The 18,840-nt window shown below is 53.5% G+C and overlaps 1 protein-coding gene across 5 annotated transcripts in view; it reads right to left on the reverse strand.

Moving 5' to 3' along the window:
• The window catches only part of ITPK1 (inositol-tetrakisphosphate 1-kinase), a 178,769-nt gene that overhangs the window by 38,223 nt on the left and 121,706 nt on the right, over positions 1 to 18,840 (reverse strand). For all 5 annotated transcript variants that reach the window (XM_053224865.1, XM_053224864.1, XM_053224863.1 and 2 more), the window contains one exon: positions 9,129 to 9,246. In XM_053224865.1, coding sequence (XP_053080840.1) covers positions 9,129 to 9,246 — 118 coding nt within the window. The remainder of the gene's footprint in view (positions 1 to 9,128; positions 9,247 to 18,840) is intronic.

The following is an 18,840-nucleotide window of genomic DNA, read 5'->3' on the forward strand; positions in this document are numbered from 1 at the left end:
GGGCAGGGCTCTTCCAAACTGCCCGGGTCACGAAAGACAAGCAGCCTGAAGCCCTGCCCCAGACGGGAGGAGACCACAGACAAGAACGACCAGGAGAAGGGCAGTGGTGAGAAAGCTGGTGAAACTGGTAATCAATGGCATTGCTACTGATGTGAATTCACAGTCACATGAATGTTGACACAAGCCACAGCTGTGGAAGGGCATAAGGAAACTTAGTGTACCATGTTTCGCAACTTTTTTGGTAAATCTAAAATTACTTAAAAATAAAAAAATTACACTAAAAACTGTATAATGTGAACTTAACCATAAAACTATAATAACTGATAAAAAAAAAAGGCAATGGAAACAGGACAAAAGCCTTGAGTGTGCTACATGAGGGGTCACCCTGAAAATTCTTGTTTGGGGGAAATAAACCCAGGCGATGCATTGACAAACATGGGACTGGGTGTTCGGGGAGGATGGAAGCAGAGGGGAGCACTGCCCTGGAGGGGCCTGGTCTCGTGGGGGTCGGAAGGCCCACAATCCAGCTCACCAGCACAAATCTAGTGCTAAACAGAAGAGAAAGAACTCAAGATTGGCAGGGTCACAACACACATGGTGTGGTCTGAAACCACAATGCAGTGTCACCCAGAATTACTGTCTATTGAGTAAGCCTTAAATGCATAATCATGTTTCATTCTCACAACCACCCTATGAGGAAGGTGCTACTATGATTATCCCCATTTTACAGATAGGAAAACTCAGGCTCGGGACAGTTAAATAACTTGCCTAAATGCACACAGCTAATGTAAAGACAGCATCCGAACCCAGGCAGTCTGACTCGTGATGCTTCTGAGGAGACTGCTACAGAGGTGTGAGGCCCATGGAAAGAGCACCGAGTGGTGCTGGCTCAGTCCTACAACTTCTCTGGGCCCCTTTCCTCATCTTAAAGATATAGAGAAGAGCAGCTTTGGAGGCACTGAGAACTCAAGATCTCTTTCAACTGGGAAGACACAAAGTGGACCTTAAATTCACACTACAGTGTAAATGACTAGTATCTGATACTTTCTGATCAACGTGACCAACAAGTATGTTTTGAGTATCGGTCTGTCCTACTATGTCCCAGGGAAAAGACGTTGAGATTTCTTATTGTGGGTGCTGGGAGACTCTTGAGTGTGATGGGGGATGTGGGGCAGGTTCCTGGGAGTCTCAAGTCTGCAGGGGTTGGTCATCACAACAAGGGGAAAGAAACTCCAGAAAAGGGAGCCAGGGTCTCAAAGACAAACAGCATCTGGCTCACCAACTGGCCCTGGGGGGAAGCCCTGCATATTCAGGGAAGAAAGGACCGGCCTGGAGGAGCCATCAGAGCCTGGTGGGGTCAGTCAGGAGGGGTGGAGGGGTGTGTCTCGGGGTCAGGAGGAGACAGGGTCAGGAGGAGACAGTGGGGTCTGTGTGCCAGCACACGAGCAAGAAGCCTGGTATCTCATCCAGAGATACTGGGCTAGACGGAGCTGGAGGGAGGCACCCGTGGGGGAAGGGGCTGCCCCTGCCTGGCTGCTATAGTCCCAAAGGCTTGGAAGGTCCAGTGAGAAGCTCTGAGGGCACAAACAGGAAAGTTCTTTCCAAGAACGGACCTGAGTCTCCTTGGGAGGCTGCAAACCAGCCACCATGAGAGCCCACTCCACTCCCGGAATCTCTCCTTGTAACCTCCAGTCCTGTGTCCTAGACTATGGCAGAGGGAGTGAGGAATTTGGCAAAGGACTGCCAAAGAGAGAACGTCAGCGCCAGCATGGAGGGGGCACCCCTATCAGGCCGCCATGGCAGCGGGAAGGCAAGGTGAGGAGCTGGGTGCTGGTCTGCTGTCATTCGGTCAGACCATACCAGCTCTGGGACTCTGGCTTCCAGTATAACTGCAGAAAACAAGAAGTGAGGAGACACCTGCACCCTCCCCCCAAAGGGAGTCACTGCATCTCCACGTCCCTGACCCAGTAAGACCAGCCCCTGGGCCCCGGCACTAGGAGGCCTGGACCTTGAGAGCTTTGAGGCAGAAGCTGAGTCTGTTTCCCCAAGGAACAAGGGCCGCTGCCCTCCGGGCACAGCCCTCAGCCTTCTGGAACGCAGAATGTGTCAAGATGGAGGCTGCTGAAGAGCAGGCTGGGGTCTGTGCATTCCCCAAGGCACCTGTCATCCCCCCGCTGCAGGTAGGCCAGGGTGGGGAGACACAAAGGAAACAGCTCTCAGGCGGGAGGAGAATGAGCAGGCCTAGGCCTGTGGGGGGCAGGCGGGGACAAGCAGTGAGCAGACGTGAGCCTGTGGGAGGTCCTCCCGTGCTCTGGGCTCTGCGGTCTCCACTGTGAGCCCGTCTGGCAGGGTCAACACCCTCAGGATTCCTGTGGGTGATACAGGGCCTCACTTCAGAAGGGGACCTCTGAGGGCTGAGGATGAGCCGGCAGGCAGGTGGGTGGAGAGGAGAGAGACACAGAGTCCCTGCAGGGCCCGATGCCCAGACAGCAGCAGAGGTGAACCCTGGCCCCAGGCCCGCATGGCAGGTGTGGCCTCTGACCCGGAGCCAAGGACAGGAGCAGACCCCACCCAGGGCGAGCAGAGGGCACGGAGATGGGTGGGGTTCAGAGAATCAGCTGCAAAATGCATCTGGTGTAGGAAGGAGGCTTGGTTTTGGAGTCGGCACAGGGCTCGATGTGAAGACTTCTGAAACCCTCCCCTCTCTCAGCCTCCACTTTCTCGTTGCTGAGAGGATTCACCACGAGGAGAGGAGGAGCTGCCCGCCCAGGGCCAGGCATGGTCCTCAGTACTATCCTCAGCATCTACCTCCTCTTGGCAGGTAACAAAGGGAGGCTCACCAGGGCACCACCAAAATGCCACTAGGTTCAGGCCCAGGCGCCACCTAATGCTGGGAAGGTGCCTCCCTCGGCCGGGCCCACAGAAGGTGATCTACCCACCATCCTGCTCTGGCGACCCTCTGCCTCGATCTGAACACGGGGTCTCTACCTGGGTCATGGGAAGCAGCCGACATGAAAAATGAGGACAGTGTTTCTCCCACATGCCCCCAAGTCCAGGAGGGAAACCAGGAGCCAAGCACCCATCCAAAGCCCCCACCCCCACCCAAGCTTGTAGAGGCCCATTTGCACAGCCACCTGCTCCAGGAGTTTGCCCGGGCCCAGCCTGGTGCTCTGTCCCCTTGGCCTCAGCGCTGTCGGTCAGGCTGGCTGACACTCAAGGGAGACACAGGCAGGCAGGCACCGTAAGGCCTCCTGTGAAGCCCACTCAATGCGTATGGAGTGTTTATTTGGCAGGCTGTTTCAAAACCCCAGCCTCCTGCACAAAATCAGGCTGGAAGCTGGCTGACTCGGGACTGACAGTCCTTGGGGTGCGCTCACTCCTGTCCTCCTTGTCCTCGACTCCAAGCCCCGCCACCCACTACCAGTTTCTGCCACATGCCTCCCGCCTAGAACCTGGGCGCCCAGCAGGACCAAGGAGAGGGAGCCGACGGGATGGGACACCCAACTCTGGGCCACCGGCACTCGCTGCAACGAACAGGGCCCGACCCGCTGCACACTGGCCCCCAGGGAGGTGAAAGCAACCCCTCGGTACAGATGAGCAAACGACTCAGAGGGAACCAGTGACTGCGCAGGCCCAACGAGGGGAGCTGAGCCCAGTCTGTCAGGACCAAAGTCTGTTCTCTTCCATCACCGTATGTGGCTGCTCTCAAACCGAACAGACAGGACTCCTGTTTCCTCCGGAACTCTGGGGCACAGAGCCTCAGTGACCGTTTCAAGCAGAGCTGCTCATTTCTCGGTGGAGTGGACCCCAGGGACCTTCTGGGGTCGGTGTCACCTCCTGAACAGCAGAGGGCACCCAAGAGTGCCACCAGCTGGTAGTCCCAGCAGAGCCCCTCTCTGTGTCCATCCAGGCCTCTGCCTCAGTCAGTCCGTGTCAGGGACGGGGTGTCGGTCCGGGACGGGGTGTCGGTCCGGTCCGTGTCAGGGATGGCGTGGGAGGAGCAAGCAGTGCACCCAGGGTTTCAGGGACCAGCAGCTGAGAGCACAGACGGATGGCGCTCGGTTCAGATCCCAGCTCTGCCCCCCAAAGTAGTTCCGTGGCCTGAACTGACAAGCCCACGCACTTCAGTGTCGAACCTTTCTCATAGGGTCACTGCGAGGGTTAAATTAGCTAAAGTGCTTCGGACAGTGCCTGGTGTGCAGGAAGTGCTGCCTCAGTGCCCACCCAAGCCCCGACAGAGGAAGCTCAGAGAGGAAAGCGACCTCCTCAGGTCACAAGGCAGGGAGCACAGGCAGATCAGAGCCCCAAGCCTTGACCCCAAGCCCCTTCCCTGGCCTCTTCTTTCACACCCACAGGCCTGTGCGCCCCCCAGCTCCACCACACCCCTCCCCCACTGGCCACCCTCACCCAACCGAGGCTCTGTGGGGAATTATTCCTCCAGGCTCTGAGGAATGTTCCTTTCTCTTCACTTGCCATCTAGATGACTCCATTTTCAATCCAGCTTCCCAATGGCCTCCAAGAGGAGCCCTGATTAATTTCCCATAAAACCACAGGCAGAATTGCTCCATCAGTGGTGTGCACCTCCCTCTCCAGGGAGGCCTGGCGTCCCGATGGCCATCTGTCACCTCCAGAGCACGTCACCCATCACCCACAGCTGTCATCAGCTCTGAAGGGTCTCCTGAGCCCTCTGTCCCGACACGCTCCATCAGCCACTGCCCCCACCCCACCCCTGACTCCCAGGGTCAAGAAGACAAGCCTGTGTCATCCAATCACAGCCCAGCTTGCTCTCGTATCGCGTTGGCCAGTTCAGGAGCCAGCCAGAGCCTTGCCCAGAATTGCTCAGTTGGGGTGGCAGAGCCAGGCCTGGGCCTTGGGGTTTCCATCTCAAAATCTTGGCCCTGGGCGGCAAAGCAGGTGGCAGGGAGAGAAAAGGCCTGCAGACACGTGCTGGGCAATCACGACTTACTGCCCCAGCCTCCCTCCCCTCACTCCCTCCCCGTCCCCAAGCCTGCACCAGGCAATGTTTCATTTCTGGGAGGTTCCTGCACTTGGTCTGAATTGGATCCAGGTTAGTGCCATCTGTTGCCTCTGGCTAAGGGGTGTGGGTGTGACCCTGCCCAGAAACAGTCATCTATTAGAGAAACCTGTGGCCCAAACGCTCTGGGGTGGCTCACTCTGCAAGCCTAGTGACCTGACACTGCTTTGAGCTGCTGTGTGGAAGGAGCTTACTGCTAAGGTCACAGGCTGAGGCCATAGCCTCTGGCTACCTGGAGGAGAAATTGTCATTCCAAGAATCATTCACCCATGGATTCCCCATGTAGCAACCCACTTCCCCGAAGGATGGAAGGAAGGAAGGAAGGAAGGAAGGAAGGAAGGAAGGAAGGAAGGAAGGAGTCTCAGATGGACTAACTGTTCCTCAAATCTGTTCTCCCTCTTCTTCCACAGTGACAAAGCTTGCACATTGTAGCTGCCCAGAACAGAAAGCACATTCCCCGACTCCCTTGCAGCTCAGTTTGGGACTCAGTCCTGGCCGTGGACAGAGCATCGTGGTGTGGCTTCCAGGGCCTTTCCTTAAAGATAACTAAGGCTGTTTCCCCTTGCTTCCTTTTCCTTAGCGCCTCCCCACCCTTATGTCTAGATCTTGGATGTGACGGCTGGAGTCTCAGCAGCACCACTGTGGACCAGGAGGCCCACATCACAGAACAATCAGCTGGAAGAAGTCTGGGTTCTCCCTCTGGGTTTTCCATGACATGGAAACGAAGTCCCATCTGATTTAAGCCACCGTTACTTCCGGTCTCTGTTGCTACGGCAACCCTAGCACTAACCAAATGGGCAAATGTTAGCAGGTCCGAGGCAGAGAAAGGACCCCGCCTCCCCTCCAGGCTCTGGATTAGAAGAGGGTGAGGTCTGGGAGCATGGAACCGAGATGGCACCCAGGTAGTCTGACGGGGAGCCAGGGGCTCCAGACAGCAGGCCTCCCCTGTCTGCACAGCTGACACTGAACGCTGCACGTTGAGACAGAAGGCCTGCCTGGGCGTGGACCCCTCCACTCCCCGCCCCCCCCCCTGTGCCACACCCACCCTCACTGAGCAGGCAGCCCTGGTCACCTCCCCTAGCAGCCTCCCCGGGTCTGTCCCTGCAGCAGTCCAGGCTCTCCGAGGCAGAGAGAGAGCCACCTCAGCTGAAGGACAGGACACCTCAAGGAGGTCTCCACCCAGCCCCTTCTTCCCACGCAGAAAGTGTCACTTGGACTGCTCTAATTGCCTGAGGAGCTTACAGGGTAATCACGGCCATTTACAGTACGCTTAACAGGCTGCCTCCAGGAATAGCAGGAGTGGGGCGGAGGAGTGCCGGGAATGTGCCTCCCAGAGAAGGTTCTCTGCATCTGCAGGGAGGAGGAGCCCCCACTCCGGGAGGATGGAAGGTGGGAGCCCGCAGTGCTTCCACAAGAACAGCCGTGGGGGGATGGGGGCAGGAAAAGGCTCCAGGAAATCCCAGCTTCTGCCCACCCTCCTGGAAGAATGCCAGCCCAGCTCGGTGTGCACGATAAGGAAAATCCAGGGCGCAGCGGTCATGGCCCACCCACAAAACAATTCCTGCTGGCCTAGGACCAAGCCTGCCTGGAGGGTTTGGTCAACACGTTCTTGCTGGCCATGGAGGGGGCTTCCCCACCCCCCAACCCTGCAGGCAGCTCCCGAGCTGATGACACCTGAGTTTGAGGTTTCTCGGACCCGGCAGCATGGGGTCTGATTCCCTCCCCACTGGGGGTCGGTCACCGGGCCCTCGCACCTATGGCTCGGTGTGGGGCACCCTTACAACAGCATATAGGTAATGCCCATCAGAACCTGTCCCCGGGCCACACCTACACTGATCGCAGGTATATTCGAACCCTTCACTCACCAGCTCACACCCTTTCCATGGCTGCTCATGAGCGAGGTCCCCAACTGCACAAGGCATTCCAAGTCCCCCACACCGACCCAGCGGTCTGCAGGCCACACACAAGCCCCCCACGCTGCGGCCCTCTCCCACTCTGCTCACACAACAGCCTGATCTGGGAGGCCCAGGCTGTCCCCCTCAGTCTCGCCCACCAAGGACAGCCCTGCTTCTTGTGCACACTCACAGTCCAGGCCCAGGCTCACCCTTGACCCCAGCCCTGATTCTCTAGGCATGAACACTGAGAGAGACTCCAAGATCCAGTCCAGACGCTCCAGCCCCTGCTAGGGTAACGGGAGCTGTGCCAACAGCTGCCATTCCCGGTGACACCATGAGCCAGGACCCATGCTAAGTGCTCATCAGATGTCATCCCAATTAGCTCAACCCCAGACCCTGTGGATAAACCACTTATTACCAACATCTTACAGAAAACAAGCAGAGCTAGGTCAAGGGACTTGGTCAAGGCCACATGGCAACAAGAGCCCAGATTCAGATACAACCTCAGTCTGTCTCCCCCCAAAGCCTGTGTTCTTTGCTCTGAAAAAGCCGTCTCAGTGGTGACCTCCCTGACCCCGTTAGAACACCTCACTCTTCTCATGGACTTGACACAAGACATGGCTGCTGACCTCAACTCCTCCCGCTAATTGGGCCTTCTCATCAGGACTGGAGTCATCTCCTGTCCCTTCACACAGTTGATATCCAATGCCCACAACTCCTGAGAAGAGGAGGATTTCCAGAAGCAAAGTTTAGCCACAATGTCCCTATGGATCTTCCTTCTCATCGGAGGGTTCTAGTGGGACCCAGGGAAACGATGCAAAGGGAAGGGAAATTAACATCATCACTGGCCATTCCAGGCCCAAGGGAAAACGGATGCTGGCATGCTGAGAGAGCCTGGCATTTGGGGGCCACCCAGGAAGCCCATGCTCTATGCCACCTGCTAAATGCCAGACACCCAGGGAAACAGGCCTCGAGACCCCCTCCAGGACAGCCACGTCCAACACCCAGCTCTTCCACAGGGCACGTTCCAACTCTCCTGGGCAAGGTCCATGACTGCTCCATACAAGGTGCTTGTCAGATCCAGGGCCCTCTGGCCATGAACATGTAAGTTAAGCTTAAGGGCGAGGAGCTAGGAGCCCGAGTTGGAGAGACCGGACTGGATGCTGGCTCTGCGACCCACAGGCTGTGTGATGTCAGTCCATCTGCTAAGCTCTCAGTCTCCACTACTGTCTGCAAAACAGAATGACCAAAGCCACCTTCATGAGCACTGGAAGAAGGAATGTAAGAAGGCATAACCTTGCAGACAGGCTGCCTCTGGTCCGGCAAAGCCCAAGTCCCCACCGGTTCCACCATCACACAAAACAACGACGGACCAAGTCACTAGGGTTCCGGGTTCAAGGCAGCCCAGACAGGCCACACTCATGATCTGGATGGCAGGAACGGGGGCTATACGATGAATCTTCATACAGGCCCAGGACACAGGCAAAGCACTTTTCCTTAAAATTAAACCAGAACTCTCAGCAGGGAATGCTGGGACCAGGCAAAGAGAACTAAGTCACTGTTAACACGAATCTTTCCAAAAAAGCCCTTCTCACATGAATAAACACCTCAGGAAGGCAGTCCCACTTCTCTGGGGCTGCCCAGCCCAGGGAGGTGGGGAGAATGAGTCCTCAAGGACAAGAGGATGTGGCTGGCAGGAAAAGCTCCCGCAGCTAAGCGGGAGGCGCCTGCCCTCCAGAACAGAGCGTACCCCACGAGGTCCAGCCGCCACATTACACATCTCCATGTGTTTGATTAAAGGCCCTTCAATTTCTGTTTGTCTCCTTTGCCCGGTTACATAACTCCCCTTCCCCGCCCGCTGCTCAGCTATTCTACACACACTCCTGCTCTCTAACCACTGTGTTATCGGGACACTTCATCGCCACTCTGTGGGTTTAAGACAACAAAACAAAACCGTCTTGAAGTGGTTGCAGCCACTCTCTCTCCCAATGAGCACCCTGGGGCTTTTCTTTCCTAACTCTGCCGGTCACAGGAGAGAAAAGGGCCCTCCCAAGAATGTGCGCCCCCACGGAATTCAACTGCTACCTGTCCCAAAGGGCCTAAAAAGATCAGACACTCCCCCGCCCGCCTCCCACCCCATGCAGTGGCCTCCCTGTGACGGCCACCTGCCACAGGCACCAAGCCACATGTGTCCGTACCTTTCATGTAGGCCTCGATCTTCCGGATGAGTTCATAGGACTTGGAGCGGTCAAGCAGGGTCCTGATGGCAGGAAGGGGGTCCAGGACAATGGTCTCAGGGTGCGCATCGATGTATTCCTGAAAGGAAAACACATCTCTTCTGGTTGGAGGTGGGGGACTGACGCTGACATGAGGCTTCCGCAAGATGCCATCCCACGTGCCCTTCCCTCATCCATCCCTCCCTTCCCCCTCCCTCCACCAGCCCTGCCTTCCGTCTGGGGGCCCACACAGTCTGGGGAAGCTGCCCCCATGCACTCAGCCACACCGAGATCACATGACATTGGTCAGACCAATCAGCATATTCCGCCCTGGCCACTGGTTCAGGAGAGAACATGTGACCAGAGTCGATCCAATCAGAGGCAGGCTTGGAGTTCTCACTAGGAATGCTGGGACAAGACCATCGTCTTCTACACTGGGGAGAAGAGGAAGCACAGAGACTGTGCAGCTGGGAGCAGTCACCCTGAGATGCGAAGGCAAGGCCGGACAAAGCCAAAGCTCAGAAATGGAGCCCAAAGGGAGAAAAACAGAGCTGAGAAAAAGGAGCACAATCAGGTCCTGATCAGCTCGTCTGGCCCCTGGATAAAGCCTCACCCGAAACTAGATCTGCTCCGTGTGTGGACTGCACTCAAGGAGAGTGGCCCAGCACCCTGCTCTGATAAGGATTCTGAGGCAGGGCCAGCGAGAGCGGAACGCTCTCAGTAGAAGGTCTCAGTAGAAGGAATGAACGCATTCAGTAGAAGGTCTGCGTGAAGGCTTGTTGACCAACACACCACAGGGCAGCCACCTTGCCTCAAGTGCTCCCGACAACATGCTTCTTCAGTACCTACTAGCTTGAGGGTTAGACTCTGGGCATGCAAGCAAACTACGGCCAAACCGGCCTTTAAGGAAGTTACGGTCTCCTTGAGAGAAATGACGCTAATGCACATGGGGAACAAGAAACTCTGACAGAATTCAACACGAAACTGAGCAAAATATTTCCAGGAAAGGGAAACAAGGATCCCGGCCCTGCCCCTTGTCACCTCCATGACTACACAAGCCATGCCATAGCAGTGGGCCAGAGCAGCACACAGACACAGTAAATGAGACCATCCCTCTGGCCCCAAAACACTGCGTTTCTAAGGATAAAAACATGGAGTGCTGGAGTAACGAGAGAGGGGCTCCGAGAAAAGACTGGGTGTAAGGGAGGCCACTCACCAGCTGTTGTTATTGTCAGCTGCATTGTGTTCTCCTCCACAGATCTGTTCAAGTCCTACTAAGCCCTGGTGCTTGGGAGTGTGACCTTATTTGGAAATAGCGTCTTTACAGATGGAATCAAGCTAAAATGAGACCATACGGGATTAGGATGGCCCCTAATCCATTGACTGGTGTCTTTAAGATGAGGACAATTTGGACAGAAAGGCACACAGGGAGAAGACCATCAGACAAGAGAGACAGTGACTGAAGTCGTGCAGCTACAAGGCAAGGCTGGCCAAGGACTACTGGCCACTGCCAGAAAGTAGGAGAAACGCAGGGTGCAGATTCTCTCTTGGTGCCTCCAGAAGGAACCAACCCCGCAGACACCTTGACTTCAGACTTCTAGCCTCCTTAACTGTGAGAGGGAAAAAAACAAACTCCCGTGTTTTAAGCCACCCAGTTTGTGGTACTTTGTCAAGGCCACCCCAGGGAATGAATACACCAGCTTAATTCATCCCCCTGCCCGCCCAGTCTACCAGATCCGTCTGCGAGGTCAGCAAAGGCCAAGAAACAAAGCCACAATGCTTCTTTTCAAGTAAGCCTTATCAACAAAAAAGAAAGCTCCATTTGGAATTACTCCCCCCCCCACCACTTTTTTTTTCAGTGAACCTATTTTGGTTCCTAGTAATCATTTTTAAGAGCTCTCAACACAAAGCCAGAGATTTATATCTCCTTCTCCTCTGAAATCGGCTCCCTCCCTTGTGTTTCTCACCAAAGTATCTGGTTATGGGCTCATTTGTGTCTTTTTCTTTGAATGTCTAAAAATTTTTTCTGTCCCTAAGGGGTGGCCAGTACATGCTTGTGAGGAGCCCTTCTTCCCATCCTCACATCCACGAACTTCCTGGGGCGGACACGCTCTCATCCCCTCCTCCCTGCACACCCATCCCACAGATGTAAACACAGAAGAGAAGCCACCTTCCTCTTCTCCCTGCAGGAGGCGACTGTCAGCATTCAGCTCAGTGGCTAGCCCACCTCCCGGCTTATACAGAACAAGCCACCAAGCTGATGACGGCAAGCCCACATCTGACACCCACAGGGACCATGAAGGCAGGCTGAGAAGGGTCTTTTTTTTTTTTTTTTTTTTTTTTTTAATTTAAGAGAGAGTGTGTGTGAGCAGGAGAGAGGGGAAGAGGGAGAGAGAGAGAAAATCTCAAGCAGCCTCCATGCTCAGCACAGAGCTCAGTCCCATGACCTTGGGATAAGGACCTGTGCCAATATCACGAGGTGGACACTCAACCGACTGAGCCACCCAGGCGCCCCTGGGAAGTGTCCTTAAGGAAGGTGTATCCAGAGATGCCTACAGGCCAGGGACCGTGCCCAGATCCGCTCTCCTACAGCCTCGGCCTCGCCGAAGGGCTTGCAGACTCCGCAACAGCAACTATCCGTGCCAGCACCACTCTTTTGAACCAGGTCTACACTGCCACAAGAGCATGCCATTCAGGAGACACCAAGATTCCCACACACACATGAAGTCATATTACTGTCTTCACGTAAAAGGTCATTCATTCAACCAACTGCACATCATTCACAGCGCTCAGATCATCATGCAGAGTACTAGAGACACATGGATGAATGAAAGCCTTTTATGCTTTGCCCTGCTGGATCTATAACCCTGGCCACTGAATTCACGTTCTGGGTTATGACCTGAAGGCACTGAACTACCCCAACACCCCCCCACCCCCGCTCCCCTATCCCAACACTCCGGGAAGCAGCCTAGTGCAGAGGGAAGAGTAAGGGCCCAGGACTCAAGAAACCTATGCCCCCACTGTTATCACCTCCCAAGGTCACCTTGCGCAGGTCATCTGGCTTCTCTGGGTCTCAGTTCCCTCATCTGTGACTTAAAAGCCTAAATTGGAGGAAACTGCAGAGTGGTATGTATGGAGGCAGACTTCAGGGTCACACATGGGGCCTGTTTTAGAAGTGGACAGATAGCCACCTGCTAGAGGCATTGCAGGTAAAGGTGGGGACCCGCGCACATGCTTGCTGCCTTCCTTCAAAGAGAAGGCAGTACAGTATCAGAGATGCTCACTTTGATGGGCTAGCCCAATTCTCTCCCAGCAACTGAGTCCCATGAAGTCCGGACACGCTCCTTCCTCCCCCTCAAAAATCACCCCCTCCACCCCAGCCAAGCCCCAAGAGGAGTATCCGAGTGGTTGCTGGACCTTGTTCCACTTTTACGCATTAGGGCAGTGACCTTTAAAGAGAGAACTCAGAATCATTAAGACATGAATTTAAGCCAAACTCACGAGGGAAAGAAATTAGAAGAAACCAAAGGGGAAAATATCTGACAAGCAGGCGCCAACAAGCTTTTGACCCAGGATGAAAGCATCAGTATTAACAGAAGACTTATTCCTAAACACAATCTCTTTTGGGACAAGGACAGAGAGGGCAAAGAAAGAGTTTTTCCAATCGCCCCACTATCCACAAGTGGATTTCCTTCCAAGCCTTTCAGCTTATCTATTGTACCACAGGCCTCATGCATTTTTCACAAGTCTCTTAGAATTACCAAACAAATTGCTGGAAGGGTGAGCGCCCTGTACCGTTTTATCGCCACTCAGAAGAAGAAAGGCCCAAACGGTCTCCATGGCAAATGGTAAACACATGTTCCTTCAGCACGCCTGCCACCGAGCACCTACAAAGGGAGCCTGGACATTAGGGGGGAGCCTGAAAAGAGGGGAGAGCAGACACAGACGGCCCTGGTCAGGGGGCCAGAGAATGCTGTCCGTTGAGGGGACGAAGGGGCAGAGGCCAGCCAGGTGCCCCCCGACCCAAGGCCCATAGGATGATGATGCCAAGAGGGAAACCGAGCGCTGTCTGCTGGGCTGGGGGAAGTCAACACTTCCCCACTGAGAATGTGAGCCAGATGAGAGGACCGGGGTGAACATCACAGATACCATTTCCTCTGCAGTTCCATTTATGGACAGGAAATGAGCAGGGAGACGCAAGCGCCTGCTCTTATCTAACAGAAAACGCAGGCACAAGTCCCAAGTTCAAATCCTACGTCTACCACTCACCCGAGGTCTGTGAAAAAGAAACCGCAGTTAATCTCTGAGATTCTGTTTCCTGATGCGCAAAATGCACGTTCTGAATAAAACCTATGTCAGGGAGCGGCTGAGGGCAGTTAAGACCCGGACGGGAAAGGAGTTGGTAGGTAGAAAAACAAACAGGATTCTCGTGACTGGACAACGTGTGGCTTCTCGGCAGCAGACCTGACCCAAGGTCTCTGAGCTCATCCTGCCCTGCCCCCTCCAGCAGACTGAGGGGCATGCCAGCCCTGCCCCTGGGGTCAGTCCTTCTGCTGACGCCCGGAGCACCACACAATCCCCTGCCCTGTGGCAGCCCAGGCTCCAGGGTGCACCCCGCCGTGGACCGCTTGGGTCCTGGCCGAGCCCACGACGCCAGCTGCCTCCTTACAGGGGAGTGAGAGAGGCACCCAGCACAATTCCTGCCCCCTCAATTCTCAGAGGCAGTGGGCACTCTGGCCCACTCCCCTGAAACACTGCAGGCCCCCTTTTAGAAAGGGGTGATTCATTCTGTAGAGATGCATGCCGAAGTGACTTATGATTAAATATGATGTGTGGAATTTGCTTCAAAGCAAGCAGGCACAGGGGACGGTGAGGTAAGGCAGAGGCAAGACAAGAGCGGTCGTAAGCAGTTAACTCGAGGCTGGGTCCTGAGACCCAGCAGTGTGTTAAGGAGTCCACCAAGTATTTTTAAATTCTCTGCAATAACAGAAAATTGGGGGGGGGGGGCATGGAGGGAGGGGGCTAAGTAACCAGATGTACCTTTTCTTCAATCCCACACACCTCTCGTGCCAGAGACACGTTCAAACAGCAACACTGTCTTTCCAGAAGGAGCAAGAGGCAGCGAGCCAGATGGGAAACACAGTGAGAGATTAATTATGGAAAAGATGATAATAAATAAAAATCATCATCATCATAACTTTTATTTTTTTTCTTTTTTTTTTTTTTTAAGTAAAAGTGATTTTTTTTTTAACATTTATTTATTTTTGAGACAGAGAGAGACAGAGCATGAACGGGGGAGGGTCAGAGAGAGAGGGAGACACAGGATCTGAAACAGGCTCCAGGCTCTGAGCTGTCAGCACAGAGCCCGACGCGGGGCTCGAACCCACGGACTGTGAGATCGTGACCCGAGCCGAAGTCGGCTGCTTAACTGACTGAGCCACCCAGGCGCCCCATAACTTTTAAATAATAGCAGCCACCACACACCCAGGACCAGCTACACACACACTGCCGGGAAATATGGTTTTCAAACACCATGTCCTTTAATATAAAAATCCTACGAGGTGGGACCCCTGGGTGGCACAGTTGGTTGAGTGTCCGACTCTTGATTTCGGCTCAGGTCATGATCTCACGGTCATGGGATTGAGCCCCGCGTCGGACTCCCCACTGGGTATGAATCCTGGATTCTCTCTCTCCCTCTGCCCCTCCTTGGCTTGTATGTACGTGCGCTCTATCTCTCAAAAAAACAACAAAAAAAATTTCCTGTGAGGTCAGAGCTGAAACTATAAAACTCTCAGAAGATTACACTGGTGTGCATCTTCCTGGCCTTGAATCAGACAACAGTTTCTTAGGTATGATACTAAAAATACAATCAGGGACGCCTGGGTGGCTCAGTCAGTTAAGTGTCCAACCTCGGCTCAGGTTCGTGAGTTCAAGCCCTGCATCGGGCTCTGTGCTGACAGCTCAGAGCTTAGGGCCTGTTTCGGATTCTGTGTCTCCCTCTCCTCTCTGCCCCTCCCCTGTTCTCGCTCTGTGTGTGTGTGTGTGTGTGTGTGTGTGTGTGTGTGTGTGTGTGGATGTCTGTCTCAAAAATAAGTAAACATTAAAAAAAAATCTAAAAGTACAATCAATCAAGAAAAGAAAAATAAACTGGACGTCATCGACATTAGGAGCTATTGTGAGTCAAGGACACCACCCACCTCAGACCTGGCACACAGGCCTCATCTCATCACACCTGTGACCCAGCCACTGAAAGGCCTCCTGCTGGACCATGTGTGTGCCTGAGAGCCCAGCCGGGCACTTCCTAACCTCTGGCCTCCATGGCAGGAGTGGGAGATTCAAGCGCAGTGGATGGTTCTAGAAATCTCCCCTGTAGCGGTGGGGAGCTAGGATGGAGGAAGGAGCACCACACAGAGCACTGGGAGCCCATTCTCCTCTCTAGGCCTCTTCCTCCTCTATAAGGTGAAACCAATCCTGTGAAGAGGTTCCATGCATGGGAGCGGGGGGCTGCTGGACCTGGGGTAGAATCCTGCCTTCCCTACTTGCGACTCTGGGCCTCCATAAGCCTCAGTCCTCATCTGTGAAAGGGCGAGGGTCATAGCCCCTACCTCCTGGGATGTTTTTTTTTAAAACAGGTTTATTGACCGCATACCATGCAGTTTGCCCACTTAAAGTTTACAATCCAATGGCTTCCAATATGTGACAGAGTTGTGCAACCAAAAGCATAGTTATAAGATATTTTCATCACTTCAAAAAAAAAAAAAATCCCATACCTTTTAGCTATCAGCTTCAATTCACCCATTCCCTCCAGCCCCTGGAAACCACTTTTTGCCTCTAGAGACTTGCCTATTCTGGATATTTCTTCTTCTTCTTTTTTTTTTAATTTGTTTAAAGACAGAGCACGAGCAGGGGAGGGGGGGAGAGAGAGAGAGAGAGAGAGAGAAACACAGATCTGAAGCAGGCTCCAGGCTCTGAGCTGTTAGCACAGAACCCGACGTGGGGCTCGAACTTACAGACCATGAGATCACGACCCGAGCCGAAGTTGGACGCTGAACCGACTGAGCCACCCAGGTGCCCCTGGACATTTCTTATAAATGGAATCAATGCAGTCTTTTGTGACTGGCTTCTTTCACTTAGCATAACGTTTTTAGGGTTCACTCATGCTGTAGCACGTGTCACTGCTTCATTGTGTTTGATGGCTGAGCAATATTCCACTGTGTGGATATACCGCCTCTGTTGATCTGTTCATCAGCTAACGGGTATCTGGTTTATTTTCATCTTGTGGCTACTATGAATTAAGCTCCTGTGAACATCTGTACACAGGTTTTTGTGTAGATGAACATTTTCATGTCTGTTGGATTATATACCATATATTCTTGGGTTAAGAATACAAAAGATTGCAAAACTTCTCAGTTCCTCAAGCATGGGTATTTTAGGTAGTAATCATAACAATCTGCCATGGCACACAGGGACACCTGGGTGGCTCAGTCAGTTAAGCATTCGACTCTTGATTTTAGCTCAAGTCATGATCTCACAGTTCGTGAGTTTGAGCCCTGCGTCAGGCTCTGTGCTGACAGTGCAGAGCCTGCTTGGGATTCTCTAACTAACTAACTAACTAACTAACTAACTAACTAAATAAATAAATATTTTTTTTAAGCCCACCATGGTATACTAATAAACCATTTTTCTGGTTTCTAAAAGCTACAATCACACAAAACGCTAGATTTGACTCACAAAGAAATCTCTGTGGTCTATAGAGTAAACATCTGTATTTTTATTCCCATTTTATAGATGAAAACACTGAGCATCTGAGAGGCCAAGTGACTGGCCCAAGGCCACGCAATCAGCTGCGGCTTTGTCAGGATTCAAAACCAGCCATTACAGTGTCAAACCCAAGGCCCCTGCAGTGCACCCTGTCACCTCCCCAAACACAAGTTATGTGGCTGAAGTGCTTTAATTCCCAGAAAGTCTAAGGACCCATTTCGAATCTAAGTGCTGGAGAACCTGTGCACACCTCAGTCAAGCAGGCCTAGAACAGGAAAAGAGAGAGCTGAAGCCTGGGGCCAGCAGTGGGAGGACAAGACGAAGAGCCTTAGAACTGCCCAGACCACCCACCCCCACCCCCCCGTGGACCGAGCAGTCTGGGTCTCTGGGAGGCCGTCTATTTGAACGCTGGCTTCCTGAGTAGTCCTATCTAAGCACTTACAGAGGAAACCTTAAGCAAGCACTGTGGGGACAGCAAGCCCTGCCTGTTCTTCGGGACTCTAAATGTCCAGAACTCTCAATCTCCAGAGAGGTGGGACAGGAAGCAGCATGGTGAATGCTAAGAAGGAGTCACATGCAGGGCCGGGCAAGCTAAGTGCCAGGTTCCCCTGCCAAGCATTCTGCATGTTAACCTGAAGGCCGGAGGGAGAGGCAGCGATGCTTTCTAAGAGGAGAATTTTAGGATTGAAGTCAGTTTTCAGAAAAATCCTGCTGGCCAGGAATGGTGTGGGAAGACTGGACTGGAAGCCATTCACGGAACAGGGAGTTGAGGGCATCCAACACGTCGGAGAAAGTTCATCTTCTAGTTTGGTAACCAGCCTCCTTCCTTCCAGGGTCCCTGTTCCCCTCCCCCAGGAAGATGTCACACGGGAGGACAGAAGTCCTCACTGAGAGTGGAAAGAGAAAGAAGGGGCAGGACAGGTTGGGCACAGGCAGGGAAGGAGCGGGGAGCCCACGAGTGGCTCTAGGGAGCAGTCCTGCTCTACAGTTTGATCTGGTGGTGGATACAAGGTGTATCTGGTTTGCAAAATCCATCATGCTACTCACTTATACCTACGGTTTTCTGTGTATGTATTATACTTCACCTTATTAAAAAAAAGGGGGGGGGGAACGAAAGCACTGAACTAAGCAGGGAAGCAAGGACCTGCTCCCTGCTCTCAGTATAGCCTGCCTTGTCTTCACCTTCTCTGGGACTCCAGCCTTCTACGTGGAGCAGATCAAGGATGGGAAATGGGGCACAATTCCACCACACCTCCCCAGGGCCACGGCAGCCATCACCACGGATCACGGCAGCGATCAGCTAGGGATCACAGCACGTGGGATTCAGAATCCTGATCATCACTTGGTTCCAGAAGTTAGATAAGCACGGGCACTCAGGGCGAATCCCACGTGCCATGCACAGAACAAGCTCTCCAGGCTGATTCCGTGAGTCAGGGTTGGCATGTTTTAATTAGTGCTTAGTCACCAAACGAATGCTGGGGAAGACCTGCGGCCGATGGAAATTACTCACAGGGGTTTTTATGGGAAAGAGGTAACCCTGGGCTTACTCAACATAATCTCACTCCTTCTGACTCTTCCTGATAGCACAACCCACGCCCAGACCTTCCAGCTGATGACCACAAAGGCTGCCCTTTGAACTAGCTCCTTCCACACCAAGTGCTGGATGAAAGCGAGGAAGCTTCCAGTTCCTTAAGTCTTTTTTAAAAATTTTTTTTTTCAACGTTTATTTATTTTTGGGACAGAGAGAGACAGAGCATGAACGGGGGAGGGGCAGAGAGAGAGGGAGACACAGAATCGGAAACAGGCTCCAGGCTCTGAGCCATCAGCCCAGAGCCCGACGCGGGGCTCGAACTCCCGGACCGCGAGATCGTGACCTGGCTGAAGTCGGACGCTTAACCGACTGCGCCACCCAGGCGCCCCTCCAGTTCCTAAA

The sequence above is a fragment of the Acinonyx jubatus genome, chromosome B3, assembly GCF_027475565.1.
Source record: "Acinonyx jubatus isolate Ajub_Pintada_27869175 chromosome B3, VMU_Ajub_asm_v1.0, whole genome shotgun sequence".
In the NCBI taxonomy this organism is placed as follows: Eukaryota; Metazoa; Chordata; class Mammalia; order Carnivora; family Felidae; genus Acinonyx; species Acinonyx jubatus.